Below are 14358 nucleotides of genomic sequence, written 5' to 3'. Positions count from 1 at the left end.
AGCAGTGCTGGAGCGGCTGTTTCAGAGGCTGTACAGTGCAGAGCATATCACTTGGTGTCCAAGATAAATTGGTGCTGGACCTGGCACAGCAGTGCCAGCACAGAGGGCAACAGCCCTGGACTGTTCAACAGTACAGCTGAAATGTGCACTGCAGTTCAGGGCTCTGCTGTTTGTTTGTCTTCAGTTCTAGTCGTTGTTGGTTTTCTATTTGAGGTCATACAGTGTGTAGGAAATTGCTTGTGTTGGATTGCTTTTTCTGCTGGTTTGCCTTCGGTAGCTGACTTGATTCTAAGCAGTGTTGGATATGTGGCAGAATTAGCACGAAAGGCAGTGTGATGCTGCATGGTGTTGGAAATGGGAAAGAGTGGGAGAGCCCTTATGAGTGGGCGGTTAAGACTCAGCTGTGCTATTGAAACAGGCTTGAAGAGGCAATGGGGAGAGGGGAGGAGGCAGTTACTGGCACTGTCCTGTTGGCAGAATTAAAACACTTTGAGCTATTGCCTTAACAAGGGATTTGTGTGTAGCAGCAGCAATGATGCCTGGCAGAGACTCAGGAGTTGTGACGGTAGGTGTGGGGCTTTGAAGTGTATGGACTTAGGTACTGTATCAGTTATTATGGGTTAATTGCAGGAAAGGGGTATGGCAGCCCAGGCCTGTTTCTCTACATGCCTAGCAGCAGGAACCCTGATAAAAACTATTTTTGTTGTAGCTTCTTCCAGTAAAAATAAAGTGAAGACCTGCAAAATGTGATTTTTAATTTTTTTTTTTTTTTTGCTTCAATTCTCTTTAACCGTGCCTTCTGTGTAACTTTTTTTCCCGTTTTGATTCCCATTGTTGATCTTGGTGTTGTGTTGACGCATGTTGTGTTTCCTCTGTTACGCTTGCATTTCATCTGGTGGGTGTCAGTGACCCTACCAAGTTAAGAAGAATTAAGAAGGGAGAAGGAGAAGAAGCTGAAATACTTCACAGAGTTGTCTCCAGGTAGTTACTGTATCAGTTTTGCAAACTGTGCGATCTAGAGAAGACAGTTTTTTAAAGAAACCTACACTCTGTACTGTTCTTTATTCTTTGAAATGAAATGTAGAATTCTGGAGTTCAGTGCTGGAAAAACGGGCTAGAAGGCTCTCTTAGCTGCAAGAACTGAGAGGTGGAAATCTGAGTATGAACTGAGGTTGGGCTGAAAGCACTTTTAGTTGGAAGCTGCATTGAATTGTTAAGGTTGGAAAATATCTGTAAGATCAGAGTCCAGCTGTTATCTTGGTGCTGCCGTATTCACCACTAACAGCGTGTCCCCAAGTGCCACATCCACTTGTTTTTTGAACACTTCCAGGTTTGGTGGTGATTCTACCACTTTCTGGGCTGGCCTGTTCCAATGCCTGACCACCCTTCCCATGAAGAACTGTTTCCTAATATCCAACCTAAACCTTCCTTGGCACCATTTGAGGCCATTTCTTCTCATCTTGTCACTTGTTACCTGGGAGAAGAGACCACCCCCCACCTCACTATAGCCTCCTTCAAGGGAGTTGTAGGGACTGCTAAGGTAACCCCGAGCCTCCTTCTCTCCAGGCTAAACTCCCCCAGTTCCCTCAGCTGCTCCTGATCAGAGCTGTGCTGCAGACCCTTCCCCAGCACCTCAGGGTCTTCCTTGCAGTGAGGGGCTCAAAGCTGCACCCAGCAGTTGAGCTGTGGCCTCACCAGTGCTGAGTGCAGGAGGTTGATTGCCACCCTCATCCTGCTGGCCACACTGCTGCTGCCATTCAGCTTGCTGAAAGCAAAAATGAAAGGTTTGAGCCTCTTTGGTGTACTGTTTCCTTACATTGGTGTTTGTGAGTGACAATTTGTTTATGCTGGAAATGAGTAGGAAATATGACCCTTTGGCATACCTTCTCTAGAGCCAAAGGAAGTGCTCGCTGTGCATTCTGCTGAGCTCCTCTGTGGCCGTGGTGCTGATGCACCACAGTAACTAAACCACCTCTGACTGGCAATCGAAAGACCAAACATGAGGTAATTGCAGTTGGCATCTCTCACTTCATTCTTTTCTCCCTATTCTCACTCAAAATACCAATTTAGGTTAGCTGCTCATCGTTTAAATTACTGGCTCTTGGCAGGAGGACGCATACAAGGTGCATAAAACACAGTTATGGCCTAAACCTGTTAGAAAATACTGACTCCTTGAGTGAGCAACCTTAAATAAAATCACTCTGCAGTACAAGCAGAAGTCTGCCTGGAATACAAGCAGAAGTCTGCCTGGAATACAAGCAGAAGTCTGGTTTAAATGTGCATGGCCTGCAAGGATCCACTTAGTTTTCAGTGTTCATGAGGAACTGTCACTTGCCATTTCCAGAGTTCATGGTGAACTAGGGCACTGTCAGATCTGGAGTATTCCCATTCCCATCCTTAAGAGCCTGCCTGATGGGTAAGAAAGGGGAGAAAAAGTGAGCAAGAGACCTTTTAATGCTTTAATCTGCCCTTAGTGTTTTAATACAGCTTTCTTTGAGGGGGTTGGAAAAGTACTGGTGAATCTTACTGTGGGTAGAGATCCTGTTAGGTCCTTCAGTGAGTGTGCTATTAATAGCTGTGATTTTTGGGCAGAGGGGAAGAAGGATGAGAAGCATGCTTTGCCGCTATCCTTACCCTGCACGATTTTTCTTGTAGCTATGGAGAAACATCTTTCTTACCGAGTTCATAATGTGCTTTCTAAAAAGCAGTCATTTAATTTTTTGTTCAACTTACTGGGTTTGCACTGCTCCCGTCTTAGTCTTTGCTTATTGACATTCTCTTTCTTGTATTGGTTGAGAAGAGCCGAATTTGAGGGTTGACATTTTTTGCTACATATTCTCATTATGTGAAGTTTCCCTCTTGCTTTTTTGTCCTCCTAAAGGGAGAACACAAAATGCCAGCTTATCAGTATTGTATATAGGGGAGAGCTGTCTGCTCCTGCATGCATGCCGACCATTCAGCAGAGAAGCAATTTAAAGCACTTAGGAGTAGACAAGCCTATTGTTTGATTAGTTGTGGTGCTTCAGAGGTATCTAGGTCATGAGAATATCATCTTTTTCCTCTTTCCTGACAGAATTGTAGCTTCAGGTGCTTCTCTTCAGCTCACAGTTTATGTAACAGTTCTAGATGTGTCCCTTTAACATCCCATTGCCCTGAAGGAACACACAGAGTTAAATGCATATTTCACCCTGTACCCTGCCCCTACTCCTCTCTTGGTATTATTGGATGTCCAAACAAGTCTTTGGAACTTAGCTCACCAGTCCTATTTATAGCTGAAATATTCGAAACATTTAATTATTTCTGGCCTTAAAATGAGCTACTTGGCACTGTTTACTAGTCAGCAATAGGAAAGCAGCGATGCATCAAGGTCTGTGGCAGCCCCATAGTTTCGTGTGTTTATTGCATGGAGTAGGACTGCTGGAAAAAGGGGAGGACAATTTTGTGGCTTAAATCTAGGGATTTTTTTTTCCCCCCCAGAAGATGTGTCTAAATAAGATCCGAAGGTTAACGTATTTTCTTTCTGTGCTCTGGAACTCACTTTACGCTTTCCTTCATTCACTACACCAAAACAAGAAATGTTTAAGCACTTTGTCTCCCTTCTGTGCGAGGAAAATTTCCTACATGAAGTACTGAGAGAATGCCTTACGTTGAAGTGCAGTGCAGCAGTTTCCTCATGATAAATTATTTTAAGCTTTTGATTCAAGCTATGAACTCCCTCAGCGCGTGGAGGTTGAACAAAATTTCAAGTGAGATGGCTTGAGCTTAGTGTAGCTCACTTCAGTTTGCTTTTCAGTGTTCAGGCGATGGTGGGGGAGCCTGTCGAGCATCTGTATTGAAATGTGAGCAGGGGACTTGAACTGCTGTTGTATGGAGGCAAATGTGTGGTGCTGTAGAGCACCAGGAAAAAGAGTTCAGGGATGCTGGAACCTGAAGTGTCTAGGGATGCTGGAGGTCTTGATTTGACGTTGACTTCTAGCAAAGTGCAGGTTTCTGTGCAAACAGGATGGTAAGACTACCAGCTAGAAGATTTATGGCTTTATACTCTTTAAACTCCTAGAGCAAATGGAAATATTGATGAGGGACAGCTACACTAATGAAAGTGACTTAAAACGAAAAAGTAAATGGGATTTAAAATATTTTATGTTCTGCTACATTTGTGGGCAATTGTGTTCAACTCACTGTCCACAGAAGCAGTTACTGATTGTGAGTCAGTGCCTGTTGATCAAAAACATTTACTATATCTGAAACTGAGTTTAGCAATTAGTATGTACTTTTTCTTATTTTTAATGAAAGGATGTGGATAATATGTTCAAAGAGTTCAAGCTGTATTTAGGTTGAAACTTAAAGGTAACTGTATTTTCTGTCAATGTGCTTAAAGGGAAGAACTCGCATTTAAAGCAGGCTGTCTTATTTTTGTAGTGTGCAGGTGTCTGAGTGTTTTCACTCTCGTATTCTTACACTGCAGGACAAGTAGGTCATCAGCTGCTGGCTGTGTACGTAGGGGAAGCAGGAATTGGCTTTTCATTTTACTTCATGCTTTAAGAAATGGGTTATTTAGTGGGGTTTGTTCAGTTGAAATACTGTCTGCATATACAAAAAGCTACTGTTCTCAAAATCTGGCTTAGTATTTCAACAAATGGTGCTTGTTCTGGGTACTTAAGATGGTGAGAATAAATAGCAGCCCTGCTGTAGTTATTACTGAGTGCAGTGAGGAGTTTATGAGGAAACTGAGTGGTAGTATCTTCCCTTGGCTATATTTGCTCCCATTCAAATCTGTCTGCTTCTGTGTCTTGCTGCACAGTGTTGCTTCTCTTGTGTGTCCCCAGCCTGTTTGACCTGGGTTAGGAAGTGATCGTGTCAGTCAGAACCGTGCCTTAGCCCACAGGTTCTAATGGAATAATTCAGGTTGGAAGAAGCCAAAATGATGTAGGGACTGGTTAGTGAACAGCCACAGTAATAGGTGTGAATGGATGGCAGACTTCAGGGGCAAGTCCAGTTGATGATCTTTTTGCATCAGCTCCAGACAGAGCAGCACATATGACCTTAGTCTGGAGTGTGTTCAGTACTGTAGAAACATCAAAGGTCAGGTGAGCATCTTGACAAAAGAAGTATACATCTGTGGCTTCTTGGGCCTGCAGCACTGTGCTACAAGTTCTAGTACCTTATGGTTTGACAGATCTTCTGTACACATGGGAATTTCCAACAACATAAGGATCAACCCCAGGAGTGAGTTGGGTGAATCTATCAGTCTTTAATCCTGTGGCAGGAGGCAGCATTGCCTCTCTGTTGTGTGTGCAGAACATGGAACATTCCTCTGAAACAACCAGTCCCTGTGTGAATGTATTGGGTTGGTAACTCCATTACTGGGACCAAACTGGGCTTAGTAAAGTGTTAAAATATGCTATAAAAAACAAACAAAACTCCCAAACCATCAAAAGTCTGTTGTTTTGGTTGCCTCTGTAGCAGTACTGAAATGTATTGTTATAGAGACCTACAACGGGATGCTGCCATGAACTTTGCAAAGTACTGTCCAGGGGGCTAGGAAGTAGAAGTGGCCATTCTGTAAATGCCACCTCTTCTAAAGTTAGTACTCCTCTCTTTTATACTTGATTTGCTGGCTCTGGACTATTGCAAGAACCTAGAGCAGTCTGTGGGATTTAGAACAAATCAGATTAAATTCTGAGTTTTAAGTAGTACACTGTGACTGTGCTGGAGCAGGTGAGGAATGGGGGACAGCCAAGGGACAGGGCTTTGAGTTCTGAATTGCATAAACTTCTGGCCTGAGTTGACCAGACCTTGCTGTCAGCATGTTTATTTTATGAGCTACTTGAAGAACTTCTGCAGCACTTTTGCAGAAAACTGGACTGTGAAGGGGGGGTGCTTCTTGTCCTGACCTTTGTTTTCAGAGGCTTGGAAGTATAATTTAAAGTGTAATGTGACCATGAGACTGAAGCCTTGTAGAAGGACTCCCTAAGTGCTGCCTGAGACAGCCAGAGTGACAGGGTGAGCAGCCAGAAGGCAGGATAAAGGATCAAAAAAGGCCTAGGACACCTGACAGGGTGGCATATGCTGATTATGCTGCTGGGACAAGCAGTAACACTTGTTCTATTGTTAACATGCTTGACCTGTGCAGTGTCTGTCCTGGTAATTGCCAACTAGTTCAAAATCTTGAAAGGAGGGGTGTTCTCTGCCACTCAAGCACAAAATGATCAAACCAGCTCTTCTGCATGGATCAAGTTGCTTTCACAGCTGTCAGCACTGCAGGTCTCCACCCTCTAAAGTGCTTGACTGATGGCCATGATGGTCTTTTCTGTAGGTAGGTTGGGAACTTAGATATATTTAGCTGGTTAGTCAATGGAAAAAAAAAAAAACCAACAAAAAAAAACAACCCACAAAACAACAAACCAACCAAACAAACCCAACTTGGTGCTCTGGACTTGACTTGCAATTTCTGCTGGTAAGTGAAATCTATAGGAGTTGAGCAGGCTCTAGGATGAATATTCTCTCGTGTTCCCTCTGAGCTAATGAGCTTCAGTGGTGCAGAATGCTGTTAACAAGATGTAAGCTTTTAATGGGCATATTTTGTGTAAGCTCTTGATAGTACTATCTCCTTGTGATAGGGAGAATCTGCTTGTTTATAAATAACTAATGATAAAGGACCATTCCACTTGTTTGTTCTGAAATCTCCTTGGCCTGAGAGGTTTTGTGTGGCTGTGCTCTGCACTGGCACAAGGATGCTGCTACACCTTGAGTCTTTGAGGTCTGACAAGCTTTGATGACTTCCAGGTAGGACAGGATGGTTAATGTCAGGCCCCAAGTGAACAAAGAGATGCTGCAGGTATGGCTTCAAACTGTTTTTCTGTCTGCCCTAGTTTACAGACCCAATCCCTTACTGCAGCTGTGTATTTAAATGCAGTGTGTATTTAAATAAAAGAATAGGAGGCTGTACCAGGTAACCAAGTTATTACCAGGGACATACCTTGAAGCAGAGGCTTTGAAACATAGTGTGAATGTGTTACTGAAACACAGGCACCTCTTCTTGGAACTGTCTGACTTCGATACTTTTATCAATAGAATGTTCCCTTTATGTTTCTAGGCTGTGATGCTGGAAGCTTTCTTTCTGACTGTCAAGATCTTCATCCCTCCATACCTGGGCTATCCTCCCAAGTTTTCTGGCCTCCAAAGGATCCTGTCTATATGGGGCAAAGCCTGTTTAGAAACTCTTTCAAAAAAGAGGAGAGGGCTTGTTTAATGTCTGGCAGTACAAAAGCTTTAGGCCAAAGGTGAGAGACTTTCCTCTGAAGTGGTGACCAGTCAGTGTCAATGTAGTTTGTGTGGTTTGGTGTCCTGTTGATGGGTTTTCTTTTAAAAGTTACTCCTTCCAGTTGTCAGGCCTGCTGGTATAATCAATGTTTTGGCCTGCTGTGTTTAATCACTTTGAGTTAGGGTGATGCTAGGGACTGTTTTGCATACTCACTTGGATAATGTTGGAGTTTAGTTCTAGCTGCTTAGGATTTAAGCACTTCCTGTTCAAACCAAGTACCATGTAAGCCTAATATATTCAAACCAATTTTTTTTAAGATTTAATGCCATTCAGCTTTGGAACAGCACAAGATTTGATGCATGGAAGTGGAAACATCCTCTCATTTTGCAATTAAATGAAGGGTTGTCAGAGCTGGATAAGGAGAAAATTGCTGGAGAAACTTCAGGGTCACCGTGTTACCAGTTTTTCAAATTTACGGTAATAACTGCAGTGTCTCATTACATCCACAAAACTGGAGCCCTGTTTATAAATCTTTTGTTGAGGATGGTATCTTGCATGCAAAGTCTGGCAGGTCCTGTGAGCATTGACAGGTTCTCTTCCATGAACGAATGAAAACGGTGTGTTCCGTGGTACCTCATGGATCCATCCTGCAGGAGAACACTTGGAGTGGGCTGCTTCCACAGGAAACCTCTCTGTGAGCAGCACATTGAGGGATTGGAGTGGCTGCTGCCTTGCCATGGAAATGGGAACATGACTGCAAGGACAGTGTACTGAAAATCAGATGTGATTATCCCACATAAGTAACTGGTAGGAAGGTGGCCTTAGTCAGGTCTGTGCACATGGGCTTCCAATAGAACATGGCAAAATGTAAATTGGGAGTGGGAGGCAATTCAGTAAGCAAAACAAGAGAAGCTTTTCCAGATGCTTTCCAGGAAAAGTAGAGTCAAGAATGGTAGAGTTGATTTCTACTGTGGGACAAACTTCAGTGTTGTGGTGCCTGAAAAAGAGAGGAGACTTCACCTTGGATAGGGTAGTTTGGGTTTTTTTTAGGCCTCTAATCCAATTAACTCCTGAATTCTAGAAGTCAGGAATATAGGATATTGGTACTGGTATAGTGGGTGTCTGAAGGGCTGTGTTACCTTGCCATTCATTAGTAACTTTAATCTGAGTTACAGTTTTTCCAGCTGCTGTTCTATCCTGAAAGGGTAAGTCTCTTAACTGTTTTGAAAGAGTTGATACTTGCTGTTACTAAATTTTGCTTAATAGTGCACTGTAGAAGAATATAAAGCCAGAAACTACTTCAATGGTTTTTTTGTCCTCTTATCCTAGAAGTGTTAGGGCATGCACACTTTCAGTAGTTTATTGTCTTGCAAACAGGGACTAGGTGTTCTAAAGTCTGTGCTATATTGAGACTTGAAACAGTGTTGGAATTAGAGAGGAGCTTATTTATCTGGTGTTTGTTTTCCTGGGCTTCCCTACTAGATCCATGGTCTTGCTTGTACCTGTTGACAAACAAACCTTTTGTCAGAAAACATTCATTTCCCCTGACACCCTTACAACAAGAAGGTGGTGATATAAAAATGCCCTTTTTTGGTCCTCTGGAGCTTGTTTGAGATGATTCATTTTTCTTCCAGATAAAAGGCCCTTGACTTAAAATGCCTTTAAAAGGGGCTTTGAAGCTGAAAATCGGGGTTGGGTTTTTTTTTTTGTGATTCCTTAATACATAAAGAATATCAGAAAGAGAGAAGATCTGAAATACATGCTAGATACAAAGCTGATGAAAATGGATAGGGAGCTGCTGTTGACCTCTTTGCATTCCCAAGAACACCACCCTCACTGCTGGAGATATAAGCCCAGCTCAAGGCTTCACAATAAAAGTGTTTCTTGGCCGAAGCTGTGACTTACTAATGTGTTCTCACCTGTCAATTTGCAGGTAAGCTTTATGAAGAAGAAGAGGACGATGCGCTGCCAGACTCGGATGCCCTGCCGGACTCGGATGATGAGGTGGAACTGGATAAGCCACGCCCCATACAGATTGTCCTTGCTCATGAAGATGACCATAACTTTGAATTAGATGAATCAGCATTGGAAAAAATCTTGCTTCAGGAACATATTAAAGATCTTAACATAGTAGTTGTGTCTGTAGCGGGAGCTTTCCGCAAAGGAAAATCTTTTCTGCTGGACTTCATGCTTAGATACATGTATAACAGGGTGAGTAGTTTGGATTTTTCCTGCAGGAGAAAAGTACTTTGGTATTTTAGTAATTTCTTTGTGTTTGTGAAATTGAGCATAAATACAGCAGGTCAAAATTTTCTGATACTGGGGGAGAGGAAGTCAGCTACTCTGCTTCTACACTGTGAAGAAGGCCATTTAAGTGATAGTTTTTCAGTGTACCATATCTTGCAGTTATCAAGGGAATTTATTGGTGTCCCAGTGTAAGTGATCACAAGAAGAACTTGAATGGTGAAGTGTGATGGCCTTCTAGTTGAGCTTTGGGGAAGGGCTGGTGACTTGGGGGAGCCTTGCTTTGACTTTACCTTCTGAAATCGTATTATAGCACTCAGTTGCCCATTGTTGCAAACATAAAAGTCTTACCAGATAGCTAAATCTGCTTAAATATGATGTATGGCAAAAAGGAGAAGGTTTCCTTTTTTCTGTTTGGAATGTGTTTCTGAATGCAGTCCAGGAACTCCTAAAATCTTTTTAAGTTATTGATTGATTAAAACCTGGCCCAAAATTTAATTCCTTCTTTTAGTTTGTAACTTTTGGCTAGCATTGTCTTGTTCTGAACCCTTGGCTTATATGGAGATGGTGGAATAGGGTCTTCTGTGAAGGATGCACATGTGCCTGTCACAGGTTGTGGGCTGTTTCTTTTAGTCTGCATTATGAATATTGACAGGCCAGTGTTTTGTTGCCTTTTGGAGTTCTTAGAAACCCAGAACTGATTCGTTTTTTGTTCACTGTTCTTTGGAGCTAATTTGTGCTAGCTGGCTTGAGGGAAAATCAAGACGAACTCTGCAGTTACAGGAAATACGGGAGTACAGCAGAAAAGTTGCTGATAGTTGGCAAATGAAGACTTCCTTCTCTCAGTCCCAGTGGTGCCTGCTATTGAGTTCTTCTCCCTCATTTTGCAAGAGCTCCCCAGGAAAGACCCTGAGGATAGGGTCTCAGGGTAGGAGGAATACCGAGTAGCAAGCTGGTACTCCTGGCTTCTTGAGACTCTTTTAACCTAGGGAGGAAAAAGGTTTTATTTATTATGGATTGTGTTCAAAATTATCCTAACAATTAAACCCCCAGCAGTCCCTGCAAGCAAAGAAAAACACAAACTCCTATGTACAACGATCTGAGCAAGGTGCTGGGCTGGATAAGAGGTAGTGCAAGTTCCTTTTGAAAACAGAAGGGCTAAGCTTTAAACAAAACTCTTAGTTTTCAGACTGTGAAATAAACATTCATATAGCAAAACAGATTGAAATGCCTTTTCAGCCTAATTGTATCAGGCCTATCTATTTCCTTTATTGTGCAGTCACTTTTCTCAGTTTTCTATAAATATCCTTCAAAATAGCATTTGTTTCTCTTAAACTGAAGGTGAAATCACCTTGGCTTGGCCAAACTTGGCCATCTACTCTAATAACTGTTTCTTTACAAGAGCAGTCTTGCTTTCCATGTGCTGCTTCTGGCCAGGTATTTCCATTCTGAAGATGTATTGCTTGCAAACCCGTAGTTGCACTGATCCAACTCACCGATGCATCAGAAGAAACTGCACTTTGCTGAATTGTTTTTCTGCCAGCTCAGTGACGTAAACTGGCTTAGGGAAGGAGTTTGACAAGTGTCAGAACTGCTGCAAACTGATTGATGGGAACTGGGGGTGATGGAGGAAAATGCAACGCCTCCTCCTTGGAGCACTCTTGAGTTGTATGTAGTCAAATGATATCCTCTGCTTATCCAAATTTAGTACTGGAGGAGAGATCTTGGTATAGTTCTATAGTACTTAGTCTGAGCCCTCCATCTTTAATCAGGCTCAATTGCATGTCTGTATTTTCTGTGAACTAAATATTGCACAGAGTACTAAAGCAACTGCATTCAGTTCATGTGCCAGTCAAGCAATTTTGAGGTGTCCTTTTATGTGGACATTAACATGCATAATGAAAGACTTGCCAATAAAACCTTCAGAATCTCATTTTCTTGTCTTAAACTGAGTTCCAGAGGTCATGTGGAAAGTTGCCACTGTAAAAATCTCCCTGGTGCCAGCTGAAGTCACAGGTAGGATTTTAGCATGGCAGAGGTTGATCAGTGCCTTCAGGGAGGTGGACATCTCGTTTCAAGCACTGTTCCTGAGTGTTATGACTGCTCTTTTGAAATGGAGCAGCAGCAGTTGTGTACTCGGCAAGCTTCTGTGAGGATCCTGTGGTCTTAAGCTTTAGTAAGAGTTGGGTGCAGCAGGTTCTGTAGGTTTAGATGTAAAAGTTTACTTGTACAGGAGTGTCACCTTGTAATTTTGAATTAATCCTCAAGGTGTACTCTGTATTAATGCACTAGGCAAATAAAGCTGCATTGGGCTTTTCCTTAGAGCGGAGTAAAGTTAAAGAAATTACCCTTTAGGTGACTGAGATAAAATTGTAGAGCAACTTGTAGCTTGATTGCAGGTAGAAGCCTTTTTGACCTCCTCCCATCTCTTTCAAGCCAGCTTGATGGATGGATACTTAAAATGCTGAGCTTTAGCTAAGGAAAGATGTAGGTAACAAACTAGGAGTGTTTCAAAGTGATGCAGAGGTCCATCAGAGGCAGGCTGAAGTACATCATCCATAAGATTAAGCAACTTCAGGTGAAGATGAGCCTGTTAAAACACTACAGTCTACTGTGATATGAATCACTTGTGAAATCAAATCAGGTCATATCTAGTGCCCATTGAGGGACTTGTCAAACTGTGTAGTTTTGATCAGATTTGTTACAAATAGGAGGAATACAAATAGGAATAATGTATGGACCAAAATGGGCTAAAGTGTTCTTGTAGGAAAGAAAAATGGAGCATACTGAATAACAGATTCTTTTTGAAAATTAAAAAGCTTCAGTCCATTGACACATACCTGTGAGATATGATACAGCATTGTCAAACTGTATCCTGGAGTGTGCTGCAGCACATAGCAGGCTTGGAGCTTTCATTTCTAGAGGGGTCTCTAGAAGTGTAAGCATCTTCTGGGATAGAAAAAACTACAGGGAAAAGCTGTTCAGGTTGTGTGCAGTGTCTCTGGTAGAGGTGTATGTGCCTATCAAAATAAACAGAAGGGGAAAAAAAAAACAAACAACCAAACCCACACAACTTGCCTGTAAAGACCTGTAGAACTCTTTACTTGCATACCTGTGTTAATTTTCTGAATTTCTATATGCTTACCTCACCTTTTTCTGATCCAGGTACAGAGTTGAGTAGTGCATTGTTAGCATTTGGGAGAATGCTGGTGCAGAACTGCTGGATTGCCTGCAAGATGCTAGGCATGAAGAAAATGTGCAGGTTTTTTTCCCCATCCACCTTTAGAAATAAGCAGTTTCACTTAGTTGCTTCAAGTATTTTTATTCTGTACAGTCCCTGGGTACTTATGCTGTGTTCTGAAATGTGAAGAAATGTCTTGAGCCCTTATCTGAAAACTGCCAGTGTGGAGTCAGCAAGGTAGAGCCCAGAAGTGAATTGAGAAATCTCAACTTTGACCTTCTCACTGGACTCTTTCCTGGCTGGTAATCTACTCTGGGTAGTTCAAGGCAATTCATTAAATGTCTCTTATGCCAGCTTGCTGTGTTCTAGCCTGTGAAAGAAAGCTTTGTTTACACTGAAATCCTCCATGAGAGGAGTGGCAGGCAGACAACAGTTCAACTGATGAGGGGGCTACAGAAAAACCTATCCAGATGAAACTTCCTTGGGGTGCCTGATCATCCTCCTTACTTGCCAGTGTATGAGCTACATTTCTGGGTTAGATGTGCTCATATAATGGTTGGATTCTTGTGGGTGAGCTGCTGTTCTATGTTGCCTCTCCTGGAAGACCTCATTACAATTCCATCAGCCAGGAATGTTAGCTGCCAGCTGTACTCACCTCTCAGATAGCTCCTCAACTCTAATATGGATGGGTTGACTGGCATCTATCAAACTCTTAAACTGACCTTTTCTATCTGTAACTGGCAAGTATAGATTGTAAATCTTCTGGTTGTTGTCTATTCTCTGTGGCTCCTGCAAGATGGCATTGGGAGTCTGGTATTGGCTTCTGTTAGTGCAGGGACTCAAAGGCTTAGCCAGCTGTTAGTGAGGGGGATGGGAGAGGATTAAGTTAAGATCAGGTGTTTTGTCCCTTGCAGAGGTTCCTGCAGCTGTTCCTGTGTTGAAATACCTACTATTGTGTTTGAGCAGAGTTTTCTCAACTGTGAGAGTGGAACTGGTGGACAAAACAGTGCTGTTCTCAATACCTCTGAGTGCTGGAGACTGAAAAACTGCACTTACATACACTTACATTTCAGTGACTAAAAAGTTGTGCAGCCACTCAAATACCATGCTTTGTGGATGATCTTGAAACACAGCAGAGTAGCATTGTGTTTTAGTATTTTGTGTAGTGTTGTCATCTGGCTCTGAGGAAAATGTAACAACAGTATGGAAGTCTGCTAAACCCATAGCATGTTCAAAAAAAAAAAAAAAGTTCTCCTTGGTTTTACATCAAGTTTTTCCTTTTGTTTTGCAGACTTCTCCTTGTTGGATAGGTGGAAACACCGAGCCATTGACTGGGTTTACATGGAGAGGTGGATGTGAACGGGAAACCACTGGCATTCAAATCTGGAGTGAAGTGTTTGTAATTGAGAAACCTAATGGAACAAAGGTGAGTGCATATCTCGCCTTGATTTACTCAAGGTCTCCCTTGCAGGAGTTGTAGACTTTCTGGTTTGGATGTATGGTGAGTTGATTTTTTTGTTTGTTTGTTACTTTTTGGGTTTTTTTAAATATAAAACAGAGAGGCTGTGGATGCCCCATCCAGGAGGTGTTCCTGGTCAGGTTCTGTGGGGCTCCAAGCAACCTGGTCTAGTGGAAGGTGTCCCTACCTTTGGCAGAGGGATTGGAACAA

At 42.4% G+C, this 14358-nt stretch overlaps 1 protein-coding gene across 17 annotated transcripts in view; it reads left to right on the top strand.

Annotated features, from left to right (window-relative positions):
- ATL2 (atlastin GTPase 2) overlaps window positions 1–14358 on the top strand; it is a 40266-nt gene that overhangs the window by 10717 nt on the left and 15191 nt on the right. For 14 of the 17 annotated variants that reach the window (XR_014954099.1, XR_014954097.1, XR_014954101.1 and 11 more), the window contains 2 exons: window positions 9198–9475; window positions 13981–14115. Coding sequence is in view for 14 of the 17 variants with exons in the window: in XM_085576176.1 (XP_085432302.1) it covers window positions 9198–9475; window positions 13981–14115 (413 nt within the window). In the remaining 3 variants the exon portion in view is untranslated. Of the gene's footprint in view, window positions 1–579; window positions 6458–7096; window positions 7284–9197; window positions 9476–13980; window positions 14116–14358 lie in introns of those variants that run through there. The other 3 variants (XM_085576184.1, XM_085576183.1, XM_085576182.1) reach the window with 2 other exon arrangements.

Source organism: Lonchura striata, chromosome 3 (genome assembly GCF_050655825.1).
Source record: "Lonchura striata isolate lonStrDom1 chromosome 3, ASM5065582v1, whole genome shotgun sequence".
Taxonomy (NCBI): Eukaryota; Metazoa; Chordata; class Aves; order Passeriformes; family Estrildidae; genus Lonchura; species Lonchura striata.
The sequence above is the reverse complement of the archived record's forward strand: the minus strand, read 5'-3'. Positions and strand labels throughout refer to the sequence as shown.